Source organism: Poecilia reticulata, chromosome 15, assembly GCF_904066995.2.
Source record: "Poecilia reticulata chromosome 15, P_reticulata-male-v2, whole genome shotgun sequence".
NCBI lineage: Eukaryota > Metazoa > Chordata > Actinopteri > Cyprinodontiformes > Poeciliidae > Poecilia > Poecilia reticulata.
Window position 1 is genome coordinate 988,544 of NC_088844.1, and position 20,207 is coordinate 1,008,750.

The 20,207-nt window shown below is 40.0% G+C and overlaps 2 protein-coding genes and 1 long non-coding RNA gene across 10 annotated transcripts in view; 1 reads left to right on the plus strand and 2 right to left on the minus strand.

The window, feature by feature from the left end:
* Window positions 1-1,171: 1,171 nt before the first annotated feature.
* On the plus strand, window positions 1,172-6,110 carry LOC145555017 (uncharacterized). Of its 5 annotated transcripts, none has more exons than XR_014091057.1 (6): window positions 1,172-1,363; window positions 1,572-4,147; window positions 4,245-4,328; window positions 4,465-4,550; window positions 4,656-4,708; window positions 5,131-6,110. It is a non-coding gene; the product is annotated as an uncharacterized LOC145555017 (long non-coding RNA). The 5 variants fall into 5 exon arrangements; XR_014091056.1 differs by having other exon boundaries at window positions 1,192-4,147; window positions 5,131-5,715; window positions 5,872-6,110; XR_014091059.1 differs by having other exon boundaries at window positions 1,192-3,906; window positions 4,058-4,147.
* Window positions 6,111-11,312: 5,202 nt separating this feature from the next.
* Window positions 11,313-14,264, minus strand: LOC103476632 (uncharacterized). Its single transcript, XM_081616623.1, has 4 exons — window positions 13,792-14,264; window positions 13,458-13,741; window positions 12,439-12,567; window positions 11,313-12,321 (listed from the first exon to the last, which is right to left on the minus strand). The coding sequence occupies exons 1-4, from the start codon at window positions 14,262-14,264 to the stop codon at window positions 11,357-11,359; spliced, it is 1,851 nt and encodes a 616-aa protein (XP_081472749.1). The 3' UTR covers window positions 11,313-11,356.
* A 1,637-nt stretch (window positions 14,265-15,901) lies between these two features.
* The window catches only part of LOC103476613 (GDNF family receptor alpha-1-like), a 150,140-nt gene continuing 145,834 nt past the window's right edge, over window positions 15,902-20,207 (minus strand). For all 4 annotated transcript variants that reach the window (XM_008429088.3, XM_008429087.3, XM_081616079.1 and 1 more), the window contains 2 exons: window positions 19,919-19,960; window positions 15,902-18,071 (listed from right to left, as the gene is read on the minus strand). In XM_008429088.3, coding sequence (XP_008427310.2) covers window positions 17,934-18,071; window positions 19,919-19,960 — 180 coding nt within the window. In that variant the 3' untranslated portion in view covers window positions 15,902-17,933. The remainder of the gene's footprint in view (window positions 18,072-19,918; window positions 19,961-20,207) is intronic.

Here is a 20,207-nt window from a genome sequence, read left to right on the forward strand (position 1 = left end):
AAATGTGTAAGTGAAATAGTTCTGGTATCACAAAGAAACTGCAAAAAAAAATAAAAAAATAAATAAAAATAAAAAAATAAATTGTAACAACACTGAAGTTACTGAGTAAGAGAGAACTAAAATACTACTTAGAAAATGCATGTTAAAATCTGAATACTCTTTTGAAAGTGTGCAGCTGAAATTAATGTAAATTACTAGCAGGCAAACCACCGTGTTCGCCTAATACTGCACCAAAAGTAATACAAAAAATGATGCATATCAGAGGCATTAGTTTATAAAAGTCGAGGCAAACCTAAATTTACCATTTTAAAAACAAAATGCAGTGGGAGGATGTAACTTCATAACCTCATTTTCTAAGCAGAATCTCAGAGGGGAAAAAAAAGAGAAATTACGTTGTGTAACGCAAGAACAAATTATAGCAGCCAAGTGGAAAAATTCACTCTAACGTGGATTATAATTATGAAACAGCAAAGGTAGATGTCATATTTTTGGGATTCGGGAAATACGTGATTTCTACCATTTGTTCTGTGGGTTTTTTATGTGGGTCGGTGCCACTTAAACGGCTGTAAAGCGAAGGTTTTGGACCTAAATCTGACTGACTAGTTCGGGCTTAAGCGTTGCTGCCCTCGGTTGTTCTTAAATTACCTGCTCGGTATCGCTTGGACTGCATGTTAAATGTATTTTATATAATTGTCACATTAAAAAAAAAGCTAAGGAGTTGCCTAAAAATAATTTCATACTCCATATAACACAAACGCATCCACACACGTATTGACTTACCTTGTGCCGAATCGCTGCCTCTGTTCTCAGCCTTTTCCGGTAGCAGTGGATTTCCTCCGGCATTATTTTCCTCCAAAAAATTATTCCAGTGAACGAAGCACGTACAGCTCCCTTTTAACCTCCGGTTTCCCATTTCTGACGCTGGATCTTCAATGTCCTCAAGCTTTGAAATAGCAGGCAGCTACAAACCGGGTGTTAGCTGTAGTGGCTAAGTCTTGGCTACAGTCCGCTGTCGCCTTGATATCAGCTGGAAAATGAAAAAAAACTAAGCACTGGATGGTACCAGCTAATTACTGGACACAACGGCACACCCCAAAACTGGATTGTTGTACCAGTAGCTCACAGATATTTTAAGTTTTGCTTCTTTTTCATGGTACAGATCTTGCAGCTTTGGGTAAAAACAATAGGAGCAAGCAGGACCCGGAACCAATCTATGTGGCATAAATTCAAACGGAAATACGTCACCACCTCTCGTGGCATACACCCCGATAACAGAAAAAGTTAATATTGTAGTTGAGAAAACATAATTTACCTGGTCGGAAACTGACGGGGATTTTATGAGAACTAAGTTACATCGGTTTTGGTGAATTTTGTGTTTATTTTCTTACATTTTCACCGTGTTGTACTTTTCCTTTTGGCGGAGAGCTAACGCTAAAAACATAGCTGTTTGTGAAGAAATGCTCCGTCATAAACTGTTATCCAGTTGATATATTGGGTTTATGAAGAAGAATTTATTTGTATAATTTTAGTATTTGAAAAGAGTTCTGTTGTGTTTGTGGCCTGTTACACAGGTCAGGTTTTTTTGTTCGGTTGGAAGCTCGGTCGGAGCGAGGATTGGTCTGCCATGTGCGACGTGCACATTCACAGACGGGATTCAAGATGGCGAGCCAGACCTGGACCTTCAATTCATCTTCTCCATCGTATCAGGGAGGGACTCTCCTGCGTATGGTAATTCGCTGCCGGAGCGGTAGGAATATCAGAAAGTAGTTCAAACCAAACTGAACAGGATTAAGAACTGAGTAAATTTATTTATTTTTTTTTGACTGAATCAAACTGAAGCTTTTCAGCGCGACAGCGGACTTTTCATTGAACCGAGTACCTGAACTTACATTTGAACTTGAATTTAAAGTGCCATACTTTGATTTTCATATGTAATGCCTCTGAATGTGATTTGAATAATTGTGGTCCACTTTGATTTAATTGTCTAATTGTGTTTGAAGGTATTTCCTTACCTGGGCTGCACAGTGGCGCAGTTAGTAGAGCTGTTGCCTTGCAGCACGGGTTCGATTCCCGACCCCGGTCTTTCTGCATGGAGTTTGCATGTTCTCCCTGTGCATGCGTGGGTTTTCTCCGGTTTCCTCCCACAGTCTAAAAACATGACTGGCCTTTCCAAATTGCCCCTAGGTGTGAGTGTATGTGTGCATGGTTGTGTGTCCTGTGTGTCTCTGTGTTGCCCTGCGACAGACTGGCGACCTGTCCAGGTCGCCAGTCTGGACATTGTTTATGTCCAGACACCCTGGACATTGTTTATGTCCAGGGTGTACCCCGCCTCTCACCCGGAACGTTAGCTGGAGATAGGCACCAGCAACCCTCCCGACCCCACTGAGGGACAAGGGTAAACGAAAATGGATGGATGGATGGTATTTCCTTACCTGTAAAAGACAAGAAAACGAGTTAACTCAGGAAGAAAAATGGGAATCCTAAAATAGGTGTAACCTAGGAAAAGAGACTGGTCTAACTAACTTAAATTAGTCTGACTAAAATAACCTAGGAGAATAGAGACTGGTCTAACTAAACTAGATTAGTTTTACTAAAATTAACCAGGTGAACTAAAGAGTAAAAAGAACACAGGACGAAAAATGGGATTTTCGTCAGCTATTGGCACCTTGTTCTGCCGTGCGCATGGAGATTGAGGGCTTTCGGCAAGAGGTCTTTGTCAGAGTCAAACACTGCCAAAAATGGTCAAAAACGCTGTGTGTCCGTGTTCCCCTATCACCCCTCTCCCCTTGTGCCTAACAAAGGTTTTCGTATTTAAATGAAGTTGCTGAGTGCCATGCAAATGCAAATCAACTGTTGAGCACCTCCTTTTGACTCTTATTCATTTTGTAACTAATCCTTTTTAATTTCTGTTCACCATAAAGAAGTATGTTTGAAGAAAACAATCTATCTTATCCATTAAAATATATACTACATGTGTGTTAGGGGCACTGAAAAACTTAGTTTTGGTTGAATTGATGATATAAAAGAAGAATATGCATGATTACATACAATAGACTTTTGTGAAACGTGATCTTACTTTGACATTCCTCCTATCTGAAGATTTATCTTGTGATGAGAGGAATTGCACAACTTAATCAAAAATAATAATGAAAACCATGTTCCAGAGTGGTAGATTGTACATAAAGTATTTTTGTGAATAATATTCAAACTAATGTTAATGTTCACTGATTGCTTTAAAGACCCAGAGTCATGCTATATTGGAGTGGTAGTGGTCATTCCACATCACAATACAGGACTTAAGAAACTACAGATTTTTCAGTATTCAGTTGCTTAACTCTCAAGTTTAAATTGAAGAACAAAATGGTTGAAAGTTTGTGATACCTTCTGATAGAGTATAAACATTTGTATTCTTTTTTTTTAAGTTTTGATAGTTAAGCATTAAATATAACTCACGGATTATGAATCATATTCTGTATAAACTAAAAAGGAGACAGCTCAAAGTAGAATTCAGTAAATAAACATATAATTAATTGCTAAAAACATTTTAGCAATTAATTATAATAAAAAGAAAATATACTGTCACGTAACTTTTGGAAAAAGAACTTTCAGAACGTATTTTTTTCTGTCAACTTTAATTTAACACTCCAGTCCATTTGGTGGCAGTAATGCTGCTTTCACGTCAAGCAGCCGCCATTAAACTCCAGAGGAAGATTTAGATTTGCACTGGTGGTAATGAGTGCTAACTGCCTACACCCAACATGAACGAAAATACCCGTGCGTTGTGTGAAATGGTGGAAAAAATCCTATTTCACGGAGTTACCTCTTCAGTATCGTTTTGATATTAAGCAATGTTCCAGCGGAAAACAACAGATGACACCGCGGCGGTCCAAAAAGACCGAACTCACGGTAAGAAAGCTTTTATAAATAGCACGTGGAGCGAGGCTAGTTGCTTTGTTTGTTTCTTACAGAAAGCGGTCTGTCGTTTTCTTAATGCCGAAACAAGTGTTAGGTGAGATTTTGTATTGTAATCTACTCGCATCTTCTTTGATTTTTTCAGACCTGAAAAATTGCCAAGCCATACCAGCCAGACCTCAGACCACGGTGCCGAGGAGCTCTTACGGAGTCCACCAGGACGAAGAGAAATTCAGTAAGTTACAATTTCACATTTAGTGAATAGTGAACACTCGCATATTTGTAAGAAAAACTGATCTTCCCGTTATTTTATTTATTTTGTTATAACGCAGTACAGCAAGACAGAGTGTGGAACGCACTAAAAATCTACAAAATGGCGGACGAAGGACGCATCTCAGGATGAAGTCATGAAGCCGGTATGTATAATCACTGCGTTGATTCCCGACTGTATAATGGTTTGTTGAGAATAATTTTAACTTATTTACTTACATATTTTTGAGAAAGCGATATATTTGCTACAATATTTTTTTTATTTTACATTTATTTCCACAGACTCCACAGAATGGGAGTCACATTTGTGTCAATCAGACTCTTCTGGAACGTTCTGATGTCTGTGATGAGGACAGAGATGCAAATGTGTGAGTGTCTACTATTTTAGAATGTTGATATTTTATGCTTCAACATTGTTTATGTACATAATGTAATTATGCTATGTATTGACAATGCACAAAAATGTTTTCCAGCTGCATCCAGAACCTACTGCCAGTCATCCAGATGTAGCTAAAGAAAGAAGCAGGTAAGATTTATTACTAGAGATGTCACAATTGCATCAAATGCATCAGTTTTGCATGCATGTTTGTATATATGTGTGTATGAATGCAATCAGCAGTGAAAAGAAAAATAACATTCAATTTTCTTAATAAGCATTATTACTACATTTTGGGACAAGATGGTGTGCAATAATTTTAATGTAGCCTCATTAATGACAAATTACTTAGGTACTTTTATCAATATTTTGTTAAATATGTTTATTCACATGATATTCAGGAGTTGATACTTTACCACATAGCCATAGTCTTCAATGACAAATGGATTACACCTCCCCATATTTGGTGTTTCTAAACCAAGACACTTAAAATGTCAGTATAGTTTCAACAATATGTTTTAATAAAGATTCTTTATGACTTAATGTCTGTTCTGTGTCAACAACTGCTGGAGGCGAGAGAGAGCGTCCTGGCAGCAGAGGAGATTTCCTTTTGGGAAGGTGTCACCATTGACCTCATGTCTGATGAAGAGGATGGCATCTTCGAGGGTGTATTCACAACTTGGTGATTGTGAGACCACCAAGTTTCCGCAGCCAGGAGCTCGGCAACCTCTGCTCCAAACTACAAGAGAGACTTGAAGCTAACCCTAAATACAGCATGTTGCGTCATAAGCGTTTGTATGTTGGATCATGCTCAGAAAGAAAGCCACCACCACACAGCCCAGAAGTAGACAAGCATTTTGTGCTGTAATCTTTTTTTTTTTTAACTGAAGTTCTTTTTATTTATAGATGTTATTTTATGTGTGGTTTCTTTATTTATACATGTGTTATTTTATGTGTGGTTTCTTTATTTGTAGATGTGTGTTATATGTACGTATTTCTTTTTCAACAAAAATTAAAAATATAAACTTATGCCTTGTGCTTGGTGTATTTTTATTTCTGGGTTATTTTTTATAATTTATTAGGGAGGGGCTTAACCAGGCCTGTAATTATAAAAGTCTAGTGTGTCCAATAGGGAGATATCTACCAACCAATCACATGTAAGTAATGAATTGTGATGTCATTGTTTTTTCGTTCAATGACTGACAATTCACGTGGGTCTCCTGTTGTTATTCACATGTTAGGTAGAGTCGTTAAGCTGTTAACACCTCCCCGCACTTCCGCTCTACCTCCTCACCCCTCCTCCCCCCTTGTAGGATTCTGCATTCGACTGCGCCCGGCGAAACTGCGCTGCCCCTCCAACTGTCGATTGCTGTCGATGTCTGTCGCTGACTAGCTGCATTTGCGTCGGCATACAGGGTCAAAAATCCCACTTTTCGTCCAGTGGAAGGAGTGATATACTTTTCTTTTCCTTTTTTGGGGGTGGGGGGTTTCATGTATTTTATTTTATGTGTGTGTTTTGCATTCAGTAAATTGCCGGCTTTTTCCATTCAAAGCAGCGGTCTCTGGTGTTGTTATTCTTGCTTCCCCACTCCTTAGAGCCTAGAACTGGTCCAGTGGCGGAGTTAGCGGTGTGATACCAGTGCTACACTAAGATTTTGTTTAACTTTGATTTGTGATAAACATTATTAGATTGTGTTTCCATAAAATTGCACAGTTTGACATTTGCTTAACGAAAACAGCAGTTTTGGAAAATAAAAAATTTTTTATGAAAAATTTTTGCCATAGGATGACGTGGGTTTTTGGTCAAATTGAAATTGGTGTATTTTACAAAACAGCAATTCACCAATGGAAACACTTTTTTTCTCATCACACGAGCTACATAAGCAACAACTGGATGTTGCCACTGGTGCAAACTATGAAGAAGACAACCGATAGAGGATTATGGCCCTGCAGGGTTTTTAAATGATGAAGCTGTAGTTGGACCTGACAGTTAGGGTATGACTCAAAAGACACATACTGGATTCACAGGAAAGATATAATATTTAGGCAGAGCTTTGTCTTTACAAATATTGTAAAGGTTTTAGAAACCATAACCATGTTTTAAACACTCTGAAATAAGTGTAGAACCCTTCAGGCCAGATTTGATAAGTCATTTCATCATTTATGCTAGCATAAAAGTTGAGAGATTTCCAGTAGTTTGTGTAAATATACATTTTAGTTACAGCAATTGGTGACTGTACTTGCAAAAAACCAAATCCATATGAATATTATAGCTAGATTCAAACACTAGAGAATAAGGATTATTACCAGCAACTGAGCTCTGTTAGGACTTTCAGCCAAACATGAATTTCTGACTGTTTTCTATCAATTTGGTAAACCTTCAACTGGAGATATAAACAACCTATGTTATTAAACTATTATAAAGAAACTAAGACGATTACAACAAGAACATCTATTAGTATTCATAATCTCTTTGTCACTGTGACATGAAATGGTTACACCAGAGTTTACAGCGCTGCTCAGCAATTCCCCTTTGAAGCATTAATAGTTGTTAATTCATGCCAGTGTCAGGAGAACCAAAGTATTTATGTGAAGTTTTATGATCTCCTCTTATAAACTGTCCATTAATGAATAGAGCAGCGGTATTGAGGAACAATAAAAATATATCAGGAAGCTTGTTATGAGACAGAGCGGATGAGACTGCAGGATGGTTTTCAATTGTAATGGCAAGTCTGGTTTCTGGTTTATTCCGGTTGTTATTCAGATGCACTCGTTGCCTGGATGCTGGAGTCAAGATTTGCAACACAGGTGTTTTACTGCGTTGCAAATCTTTTTCATATTTTCAAGAATGCAGAGCCACTATAGGCCACACAAGCCAAAGTATTAATAATCTATTAGTTCGGCTAACAATCACCTTTACAGTATGCTCCCAAACTGTCAAGAGCTGCAACATGACAGATAATGAGTTGTCCAATCAGAAACCTGGGATTAGTGACGAACCCTCAGCACCACATAAAGTCAGCTACAAAGTTGGTCTTCTTTCCCCTCAGGAGCATTTCTAGGATTACAGGTCTAGCAAAATTTAGAGAAACTTATCCATGTGTTTATCTTTAGTCAGATTACTGCAATAATTTAATAGTTCTGCCTAACAGAATCAGATCAGCAGTAAATGAAACACTGACCAACTTATTTGATGTGTACTCATGATTTTGAGGCCTGCATGATAGTTTTATGATGTAAAGCACTTTGTTGCCTCATTGCTGAAATGTGCCTTACAAAATCTTGAGGTGAACTAAATGATCTTCGGTTTTAAAATGTGTTGGTGGAGTCACTAACTACCTTAGACCAAAAGGTTTCAGACGACAGAAAGGTATGTGAATTTTTAATAGGTCTGAGATTTAGGCTGGAGTTTTACCACACAGGACTCTGGGATTGAGGACAAGGATTCTCAAACTTTCTATTCGGTGATCCCCCAAACAATATAAGCTTGAAGTGCTTGATCCATGTCTTTGGCATGAAACATGAACATGACCAAACTTTTCTAGTTAGGTTAACTTATATTTTATCATAATGATGGCCACTTATCCTGATCCCAGTTCTGCTACATTTACATTTTTACTGGTCTACTGAGTCTGAGTCTCTGGATAAAATTATATACATTTGACTTTGAATCTGAATTGATATTTTATTGCTTTAGAATTAGCTGAATTTTACATGCTTGGGTAGAATTTTGGCTTACTTTGTTGACTTGTTAGATCTTTATGCTACATAAATCTGGCCTTACTAATCACAGTCTCATTAACCCAATCACTAAAGTGCTGCAATTCACGCAGAATGCCACTGTCTGTTTGGCTCAACGCTTACAGCCAGCAGGCGTCTCATTCACTACGAGACTAATCAGCTGCAGGGAACAAACTGTAATGTCCCAGCCACAGACATTACACTTAGGAAAAAAGAACAATGAAAAAAGAACAATGGAGTATATTAAATAATAAGTTATTCACTGTAAGTGAGAGGGAGGATATAAAAAATGTAATTACAATTGGATTCTGAAATCCCAGTTTGAACTCTTTGTTATGATTTCTGAAAACCGATGACTTTGAAAAATTGTAGCTTCTGAATGACACATCTCTAAAGTTGCAAATGAAACAATCTAGTTTTACAAAAGCATGATTTGATTTTAATAAATAAAAATAAACTTGCCTTTTAAAAAACTTGGAAACCAGAAAGCCTGAATTACCTGCACTGTTATAAGAAAGAAAAGTTTGGGGATCGCACACTGGCAGAGTGAAGAAATATGAACATTAATGACCCTTAATAGGCTAGGTCGCTGCACAGTCATCACTACCTGCTTATTTTTTAATAGCCATCTTCATCGCTCCATTTTAAGCCCCCAGGGTTTAATTTTTGGTATTTGTGTGACTCTATTGGCTTTATTCTACAGTTTGGAGGAAAACTGCAAAGCCCTGAGCTTGTCCTTTTAAAATCTTCTTAAAGACTGGAAGAAATCTAAGTTTTTCCCAAGTTACAGTCTCAAGAACATAGAGGTTATAGTTCATAATTTGAAATCTTAAAAAATATATGTTTTTAATATGTAAGTAGGAGGGAAAAATTGTTCTCACAAACTGCAGAGAAAACGAGTTTGTAAAAATGTCATAAAACGTCTTTGTGAACTTGGTGGTTTGTGATTGTTGACAGCATTGGCAACAGTTAACTCAGCATTCTAGCAATCCCTGTCTGAAGTTTTTTGAGAAAATTGGTTATATCGCCGCCACATAATCTAACTAATGTCTTCCTACGCAACTCTACTTTTGATTCTCATCTCCCGTCAGAGCGCCGACTGGGATTTCTTCCATTGAGCTTCATTTCTCCAGCTAAATTATTGAACAGATTTCACAGATTTAGCTGGAGATTCAGTGAAATTCTCCACTGTCAAATGACATGCATTCAAATGCATGACGTTGATTTTCTGCGCTGTTTTAGACTTGCAGTCTGCCTGTAGTTTAGCAACAGCAGCGGAGGAAGTGAACAAGTCTTTGTCAGTCACACCTCCAAATATTCAGCAACTAAAGTCAGAGCCAGAGGACATTTAGACATTTTATTGTTGGAAAAGTTGTTGTGAGGTTGTTTTTGGCAATCCAATTGTTTGAAACTTGATTTACTTTTAGAGCAAAATGATCAGAATCTTAAATGTGATGCGGATCTACTAAATCAAGAAATGTTGTTCTAAAAATAAGCAGTTTTTTTTATTTGCAACCTTCTAGTTACTTAAATATTGTTTTTATAAGTGTTTTTATAAGTTTTTTATTATTATTTCTTCACTAGCATGGACCACGCTACAGAATACGGATTTAAATATTTATTGAGGATAAGAGGAAGGGAGGGGAGAAGGGGTGAGGGAAGGGGTGAGGGAGAAGGGAAGGAGGGATGAAGGGATGGAGGGGTGAATTGGATGAAGTCGGGCGGTGATGATGATGATGATGATGATGGTGATGGAGGGCCTGCAAGTGAAAACTCGAGTGGGGCTTTGTCTTCAGGGATAAACACATCTTGAGTATATCCCGGCTCGCTTAGGATCCCCAAAAGAGTCAGAAATTAAATACAGCTGAGGAGAGAGTGAGCTTGGAATAAATCTTTAAGGTTGTTACGAATGTACAAATGGTAGGCTTGCGGGGACCAGCGACCCCGCAAGCCTATCGCTGTTGGATCGTGTGGTCTGGGACGCCCTGACTAGATGCGGACGAGGCTGCGCCAATGCGGAATGAATGGGCGGAGTAATGATCGGGTGAAATGCCTGATAACGATAAGACCTGGCGGAAATAGCGGGAGAGCCAGAAGCGAGAAGCTTGTTTTCCTGGTTCAGAAATTAAGAGAGGATCATGAGGAGAAGCGTTAGCGCCGAATCGGGACTGGACATAATTGAAAATGGGCTCGTACGGGTTGAGGGAGGAATCGAGGCGGAAAAGATAGATGGGACAAGAAACGGCGAGCTGATCGGTCTTACTTTTCCGCAGAGTAAAAATCATGGTGTCGTGGCTGAGAATGGAAATATCTGGAAGGCAAGGATGAATGAGAGGATTATGGATGGAGGAAGTTGGAGCGAATTCGGAACAGCGGAGGAAGCCAAAAAAGCTAGTAGGAACGTGGACTCCAGGGTCCCTTCTACGAAATTAGAGGAGTAACCGGAACGCAGAGTGGAAATGCATTTGCGTAGGAGGTCGGTCGTGAGGGGGAGACTCGGAATGACGCAGTTTGGTTCTTGCAGCCTTTGATGAGCGTGTTCACGTGGCAGTGAGAGATGGAGGGGCAGTTGACTCCTGCAGAAAGCTTAAAGAAGAAATTGATGCCTGCTAGATAGGACTGGATAGTGGAGGTACGGATCTTAAGGACTAATCGGGAGTACGTAATGAAGAGGCAGAGGGTGGAAACGTCTAGGGAAGGAAAAGGGAGATTATAAGTGGCGTGGAAAGATTTAAATCGGTTCCAGCCGGTCGAATATACGGAAAGCGAGCGAGGAGCTAGGCTGCTGAGGATTAATTCTTGAGAAGCTCGGTGGAGATCAGGTAATGGAGGGCTCAGTTGAATATGGTTGAAGAAAACGGAGGGACCGGCGTGGAACGTGCTTCTGCATCTGGGCCCAAGAGTCTGAATTTCTGGAAGGAAAAACGAGAAAGAGCGTCAGCGATGCAGTTTTTTGATCCAGGAATATGAGCGGCTTGAATGAGAAACTGATGTTGGGCAGAAACTAAGGTAAGTCTGCGCATGAATTGCATGATTTTGGGGGAGCGAGAGCGGCCTCTATTTATGATTTCTACTACTGCCGTTCTGTCTGAATGGATGAGGATGGATTTTTTTAGACCATTCGTGACCCCAAAGGATCGCAGCGATGACAATGGGGTAAAGTTCGAATAGAGCGGAAGAAGGAGAGCCCGAGGCGTTCTGAAGAGACTTAAACTCGAGCGGCCATGTGTCGGCGAACCATTTTCCTTTGTAATAACCGCCGAAACCGATTGAGGGAGCTGCGTCGGTAAAGAGTTGGATGTCTTCAGGGTAGGTGAGGAAATCGTTGTAGAAGAAAGAAATTCCGTTCCAGGATGAAAGAAAGTAGTGCCACAGACACATTTCTAATTTGCAGGAGTGATCGATGGCGAGAGAACCGTGAAGGAAGGGAATGCTGGCCGCTTTAGACAGGAGGTGAGAGATGAAGGATTTTCCCTGCGGAATGATGCGAATAGCGTAGTTTAGATGGCCGAGGAGAGAGAGCAGCTGTTTAGAACATTTGTCAGCGAGTAAGAAATTAGACAGGATTAAGGTGATTCGGTTGATCTTTTCGGGTGATGGGGAAGCTTGGAAAGATAAAGAGTCCAGAGTGATGCCTAGGAACTCTAAAGAGGTGCTCGGACCGACGGTTTTCTCCTCTGAGAGGGGAATTCCCAGCTGGGAAAAGGCTTGAGTTAGGGCGTTAAGACCGGAACAAGGAGGGGAAGATGGAGGAGTGACGACCAGGAAGTCGTCCAGAAGATGTATGACGTAGGGGAGTTTATAGGTATTGATAAGGATCCAGCAGAGGGCTTCGGACAGGGAATCGAAAATTTTGGGGCTGCTACGGCACCGGAACGTGAGGCGGACGGTGAAGTAAAAGGCGCCTTTCCAAACTACGCCAAAGAAGCGCCAGAAGTCGGGGTGAATAGGTAGAACTTTGAAAGCGCTGGTGATGTCGGCTTTGGAGAGCCAGGCGCCGCACCTGCTGACCAAATGAGTTTAATGGCGTGATCTATGGTTGCGTGTTGCATGGAGAAGTCGGGAAACGGAATGATGCTATTGATACTGAGAGCCGTGAGGGGCTGAAAGATCTATGATTAGCCTTTTTTTTTTTACACCTGAATATTTGCGAGTGGCGATGCCAATGGGGCTGACGCGGAAAGTAGGGAAAGGTGACCTAGAAAAGGGGCCTATAACGAACCCTTTTTGAACTTCTTCGGTGAGGAGAGAGTCGACTGTGTCGGGATCTGAGAGAGCGGATTGAAGATTGTGACATTGGTAGGTGGAATCTGGAATAATTTCTATGCCTGGGTGGAAACCGTGAGTGAAGCCGTTAATGAGAAAGTTAACAAAATCCCTGTCTGGGTGATGCTTGAGAGCGGTTTCGAGAGCTTTCGCCTGTAGAAAAAGCGTGAGGAAGAGGGCGAGAGCGGAGAGGGATGATAGATGTACAGCTGTGGCTGGGTGAGATGGAGCACCGCTAAGATTGCAGGAGAGAGAAGCGCGGGCGGCGAAAATGCGGCAGTATAATTCGGAATCAAGAGAACCCCAGTAAGTGCCTAGGTTGAACTGTTGCAAGCGACCTGCTGCTTGGTTGGCGAAGAGAATGTGAAATTGATAAAACCCGGTGCCCCCGAACCGTAGGGCCGTGTCAAGAACTAAGGAGAGATAGTTGTCGAATTCGGCTCTGCGGTCTGGAAAGATTGCGCAAATTGTGTCTCTGTAAAGAGAAAAGCGAGAGCAAATTCGACGGGTGTGAGGTCTTTGGAATGGGAACTTAAAGAATTGCTAAGTTGCATGGGACCTTGGTTTGTATTGATTTCTCTAGGTTGACTAAAAACAGATCGGAGAAGGTTGAAGGAGAAGTGCTAGATCGGCATAATTACTGTTTGTGACTTGCTGGCGAAGGGAAGGAAAAATGGGTGAGGACCGTGCGTGGTACGTTATTGGATGACTGAGCTGGAGGAACTGCTGTAGCGAGATTAAAATTATGATTAACGTTAGGGAGAGTGTTTGAAGGGGGGAGAGGCAGGGGTAAGGTATTTGAGAGAGAGGGAATGGAAGGAAAAAGGTTAGAGGGGAGTCAAGAGGGGAATGAGGAAGAAAATCCTGCTGCGCTATACTGGGCTGGGTTTACCATGGCTTGAGAAGAACCGGAGGTCGTGGCGTTTATGGAGGTGGGGAGAGCTGAGGAGGAGAAGGGGGGGTGGAGAGAAGAATGAGATGGCGGGATTTGAGGAGTCTGTGAAGAGAGCGAAGCGATAGCCGAAGATAGCATCTGAGAGAGGTCGGCTAGGCAGGGTGCGTTTGGTGGAGGATGTAATACGACCTGGCTCCCGCGAGGGGGAGCTGTTGCCGGGTGCGAGGACTTCGAAGGCGTGGGTCAGATGACGTCTGAGGTGACGAGGGAGGAAGAGGATGCTGGAGAAAAACCAGGAAGTCCGGGGTATTCGGATGACGGCGGGCCTGACGTTTGCTGCGGACCTGAGGAGGAGAGCAATTGAAAGAGCCTCAATTTGTTGTCGGAGCGACTGAAGGGGATTCCTTTTTCTTTTAATGAGCGGTGGAGGCGGGCGACAGTCCAGCCTTTGAGGAGCTGGCGAGTTAGGACGCCTGGAGAGGGTTGCGGAGACGAAGCCGGGTTGGTATTCTGGTATTGGGAATGTCGTCTGGGACCGGGAGAACGAAGTCGACGGCTGGGCCCGCGGCTTGTCCCTCGGCCGCGGGGTGAATGTGACGTCGGTGGATGGACCGTGGTTGGACGAGGTGCTGCTGACGGCGAGGAGTGGAGCTGGGTTTGAGGGTTGAAGATCACGGAGCGGAGGCGTTTGGAGCCGGAGGCTTGTTTTGTGGCCTGGGGAGGAGAGGTTGAAGCAGCTCGAGACGGATCGAAGAGGTCATCCGAGTCGGAGTGGTCGGGCTGGAGAGAAAGAGCGTCTTCCATTGTGAGTAGAACTTTTTTTGTTGACAAGCAACGTAGTCGGTTGACGAACTATGTAACAGGCGTGGAACGGCTCTCGAGCGAGGTATATATGGGCTGTTTAGAAAATTGGAGGTGTGGTTTGAGGCGTGGTCCTGCTCCTGAACCTAAATTAACAAGTTAACTCCATTTTATTTTTAGCTAGATAAATTATTCATTATCCATCGACAACAGATGGAAAATAGCCTTTTGACTAATTCTGGCAGACATTACTATAAATTCTTATAATAATGTTAATTAATGTGCATTGCCCCTACCAAATAAATGAAATCTAAATCTTTTCTGTTAAAATATTTTGTAGTTTCTGATAGATCCAATCTACCCTGACATGCATTTTGGTTAGCAATAGTTTAAGTTAACCTGTTTATCACCAGAAAAGGAATAACAGGTGAGCAATAACTTGGGTGCGACAAGTATGTCAAAGCATTGACACTTTAGCTAACATCGGTTTTATAAAAAGGGGATTACATTGAATTAAAATAAAGTGGTGCTCTGTACAGGAGCAGGAGGACATGCAGTTGAGATGATGGATGAGTCAAATAATGAATGACGATGAGAAGAAAAAAAAGCCCTGAAATGTCAAACTAATCTTCTGGCAGTCGGTGGAGATGCAGACGTCAAATCATTTTTCGGTTTCATGCATAAGGCTAAAAATGTATCTGCAGATGTCCTCCATGTTAGCAATTAACGCACTGAGCCACGAACAGCAGCTTGAGCTTCTACATTTCCCTCTTCAATATGTACATAAGGTCCTATGGTAACTCTCCATCAGTTTTTTCAAAAATTTGACAGCAAATAATGAGATATGTTAAAGAATCACTGCGTTAGAGTGAAAACTAGCTGTGTTCAGGATTGAGGTAACTTTAAAGTATGTTGTTAAAATGCATACAGTGGTACATAAGTGGTAGTTTTCAAGATACATAAAAATATACAGAATTTTATAGAAATTACAACAGAAGAAGAGTATCAGCATCTGTTCCAGGATATCCAATATCAGCAGAAACACTGTAAAAATGTCCACATAGTGTCTTGTTTATGAGAACATTTTGATTAAAATTGAGGGTTTTCAAGTAACTTTTGTGGTGTATCACATTTTTATAGCAAAAACCCACAACTTAAACCGTAAGGGGGAAAAAGTTCAACCATTTTGTTCAGTGAAGTATTTTTAAACTGAGAAATTGTGCATTTTTATGGCTTTTTAAAATTGTCTTTACAATAGTAGTTTTAATTTACAGGGTTTTTCTAGTCTGAGCACTAAAAACACTTTACAACATAATCACCCAGATGGGTTTGGTGCCTTGCCTAGGCAATGTCAATGTGTTAGAGGGCAGGAAACTGACTCTGAACCTGCAACTTTGTGATGCACAGATTCCACAGTTTCTAGAACCTATGAGTTATTAAACGTGACAGGCAAACATTAGGGTAAAATGTAAAATTTTAAGAGTCCATCCCTTCGGGAAGCAATCACTTCTCAATGACAAAGAGCCCAGACCTTGTGGAAGAAGTGAAGCGAAGAACAAGGAGCTGATTTTTGGGAGAAATACAGGAGAAACCTCTGTGCCTTATGTGTCATCAGTGAAATACAGACAATTCACACACAATTTGAGTGAAGTAACAGTTTTTAATTAGAAGGTTTGTACAGTAGATTTTTACATTTTCACAAGCTAAACAATGTCAGACAGGTAAGGGTAACTTCTGGTCCTTTCAGACAACAGATGGGATGGTGGTAAACTTCAAACATGTTTACCGTCTTCAGTCTGTATCAGATGAACCATTATAAAAAAATAAAATAAAATAAAAATCTGACCTCCCATAATCTGAAGAGGCATTAGGATTTAAAATTTAAGTTTCAGAAACCTTCTTAGAATCGGTTCAGAGTGAAAACTTTATTATGAGCCAACTTTTAATAAATTGTGTCATCCAAACCTTTTTAAAAGGAGTTTCCATGTCAAATTCTGGTGCATTATGAAATAGTCTTTTTTTTTTATTTTTATTTTTTACACCAATCAGTTTTCCCTTTTGCCTACCTTTGTAATTAATTTTGGAGAAAAATCCAGAAATAATTACAATATCTCCTTGTAGCAGTTTTAGGACATGATGGGTTCACTTCAGCTCTTAAAAATAAAAGCAAACCAGTAAATAAAAGTTAGAAAAATAATTGTCAATCTTAGCCAACAAAAGAAACTAACAGCTCATTTCAGCAACTTTGTAAATGGGATTTATCATTCAAACAATATGCTTTAACTACAAGGAGAGGGTTAGCCTCTTTCTCAGATGCAATACTCCATAATCATATACATACAGAGAAATATACATTTGTCATAAAAAAAACTATATTCTGGCGTATTTGTTGTACTTTAAGTTGAATTGGAAAATTGAAACAGTTCACAATGCTCTGAAAGAGAATATTAGAAGACATCAACTTGTCCGATTCAAAAGTGTTTCAGCCAAGTACATACAGTGCATATACCATGTTTATGCTCGGTAAATAACATTGAGGTTCTACGATACGTTAATTGTGTTCTGATTAGCTACATGAACCAAAGCAGCGAGATTTTAACGCACCCGCAGGAGCAACAAACAGTCAGAGAGAGAAGCTCAGCGTGTCGAGGCGAAATCCTGAACACAAGCTGGGAACGAGGTGTAGAATGGAAAACAAGGTTTGTGATTTCCTGTGGCAGGAACCAGACACTGTATGTGTTCAATGTCACTTTCTTTTTTAAACTTTTTTTCTGACATTTTTTGGAAATTATACAGAGCAGACATAGTTTCACATAAGATAATGGTGGGAGAAAAACAGATGAAAGTTGACTCAATGCTCAACTCCAGCTAAAGCTAAAGCTGTTTGTACAGTTAAAGCAAGTATTTTATATTCCCATCATTACTGACTGATTCAAATGAAATAGTTCCATCAAGTATCATCTGTAGTCATTGCTATTGTAGATATTTTCCTTATCAGCTGACGTTTGTGTTCAGTATGAAATAAAGCAGAGTCATTTCTGGGTCCGGCCTTTGAAACTTTTCCGCTGTTTTGAAGCAGGTGATGTGCAGTTGAGTCTTTAGGTAAGCTCATAAAAATGTAAAACAACCAGATCACATCATTATCAAAACATACACAAATTACAAAGGAGACTGAACAACACCAAACAAAAAAACGCTGCCTCGGTGATGGATTGTAGCTTTACTGAACTTACTGTGACTCTTAAGAAAATGATCCCACCAAAAAGCCTCAACACGCAAACAGAAATAGGTGAAAACTTGAATGGGGAACTCTGAAAACTGATGTTAATTTACACTGTGTTTCAAGGGTCTTCGCTCATCCATCAGTGGAACATAGTCCTTATTCTGTCACATTTTCCTGTTCAAGTGGCATTTGTAAGTGGCTTCAAATCTACGTTTCTGACCAAACCAGCTGGAATGAAGTCAAAATGTCTAATAAATCACCATTTTAGCATTATGCTGCAATGCAAAAACCAACAGATCGGTTAACAAAAGTGTAAATGAAAAGATCCAGGGACAACAAAAGTACAACAGAAGGTACTGAAAAAGAAAGGATATCATTCTCCTTTTTTGCTTTCTTTTATACAAATATGAGTTTCTCAGTCCATAATTTGCAGCTTTCTGACAGCAGGGCTACAAGTAGCCCTGGACTCCGAAGTAGAGCAGCAGGGGCAGCAGGGAGGTGACACCCACAGCCTGTCTGACGGCCGAGCCTCGCAGGATGGCGTTGGACGCGCTTGGACCATCTACCTTTGGAGCCTGGGGATCAGACTGAAAGGAAAGACAACGCATGGTTTAATAATTCTAAATTACTCGTGATGCAAAGATAAACAGATACCTCAGTCTTAAGACAGACTCTTAAGATTAGCTGCAGACAAAGGAGAGGCCTACTTCTATTCAGGTACATTTCTGTAAATTTGTCCACATGTTTGATGCGTTGTCTTAATGCCTTAATGCCTGATGAACTTTAAACAGGACTCATGTCTTCCTTCCATTGATGTTTTCTATTTCCAGAGACTTAGTGTGAGGCTGTCAGTGAAAACAATTGCATGTCCAGTTCAATGTGTGAACTATAACCCTAGCTTAATCAATCTTTATGTCACTGTTATTGGTGTATAAAAAACCCTAACTAAAATAAACAACTCTTAGCCTGGTGGGGCAAAGTAAAGTCTGGTGGCCCTCCAGGCTGATAACACTTTGGGTGAAATCCTTAAATAATTTCAGATTTCGGAGTCCTGTGATGGACTGGCAACTTGTCCATGATGTTGCACACCTCCAGAGCAACCATTTGGTTCAAGTCATTGAAGCTTAATGTTAATATTAATGCTATGAGAACACAGTCCATGTGTGTTTGTGTCATAAATTGTGATTGACACATCTAGATCTACTAGATCTTTAAGAAATAGATACATATAACTTTTCTAGGGCTGTCAACATTAATGCTTTAGCCCATGTGATTAATCTATCAAGTTTAATGAGTTAATATTTCATAAAGTAGATAAATCATGTTATCTATTTTGACCAAAAAGCCTTATTTAGTTGACAGCAGTGCGGTACTCAATCATGTACCACGGTCAGCAGCAACAAAGAGTCACAAATGTGAGGGACATATGAGCGAGTCAGACTGGTGACTCAGCAGAAAATTTCACTTTAAAAACCACCAATGTTTGAATAAAACCAAACCAGCATGTGGCCGATTTACTGTAACAGTGAATTATCCTTCAGTGGAAGCTCAACCAGTTTAGAGTTACCATTTCTAAATTAAGTTTGAAATAAAATGATTTATTTTAAAGCTTCCTGAATATGAAAACCTGGAAAACTGAGATGTTTGGTTTGAGGCTATAAAATATTTTTCTTTAACATTTTTAGGAAAATGTGCATTTTTACATTTCAAGATTACAAAGTTAAGAATCTAGTGTAATGTAAAAGGTATGTTATTATTTTTGCTCCGTTGCTTATGATGCTGAAAACCAATGGCTGTGTCATCTCCCAGCGACCCGGTTCTGCTTCCACTAAATGTCAGTCCAGTGCATAGCAGTGCCTTATTATTGCAGAATGACATTTACAGTGAACTTTAAAAGTCGGCAGATAAGCAACGATCCCATTTCAGCCTCAAAGGAACTACAAAGACCAAGAGTTTACAGAGAAGGCAGCAAAGATTGCTGTGGCAGTCACCGTCAGACGAAGGTCAGACACTTCCAGCTGTGAGGTCGGATTAGGTCCCTGTGATGATTTGATCACTCAGCAGATTGCTTGGTGGTCTTAAATAAATTGTTTTCAGGAAGAAAAAAAATGAAGCTGTTGGGTTTAATGTGTTTGGGATTTCTGAGGGCTGTGGTATGGTTCTAAAACTTAGGAGAAAAATGTCCGTTTAAAAGTATATTAAATTATTTTAGCAAACTGGTACTTCTGTATTAATGTAAATTGCCAATTTGGTAAATGGACATACATTCTTTGAAGTTTGTACCGCAAAATCGTTTTAAAACAGGCAGAATGATGTAAGAAAGTTTATATGAACATCTTTGAAACATTAATATTTTTCAAGCTATGATTTTATTAAAATCACTTGGATTTTCTAATTTATACAAATCAAATCAAAGAATAGACAATGAACTTACTGAACAGACATCAACAGTGGCGTTTGAATGTAGTTTCTGAGCCTGCAATGGAAAAAAAACGACAAAAAAAATAAAAATAAAAATCACAAACCAAATACTAATTTAACAGTTAAGCCCAGAATTATTAAAACCCAGAGATTTACATATAAAGTCATCTGTTGATTTGACCAGTGACATTAATGTTTAAAAGTCACTTAGCCAGAGTCCTGGCTTAAATCTGTGGAGAAAGATAAAGATTAGGGTGATGGTACAGAGGTCTTCTACCCTCGAACACTTAGAGCTCATCACC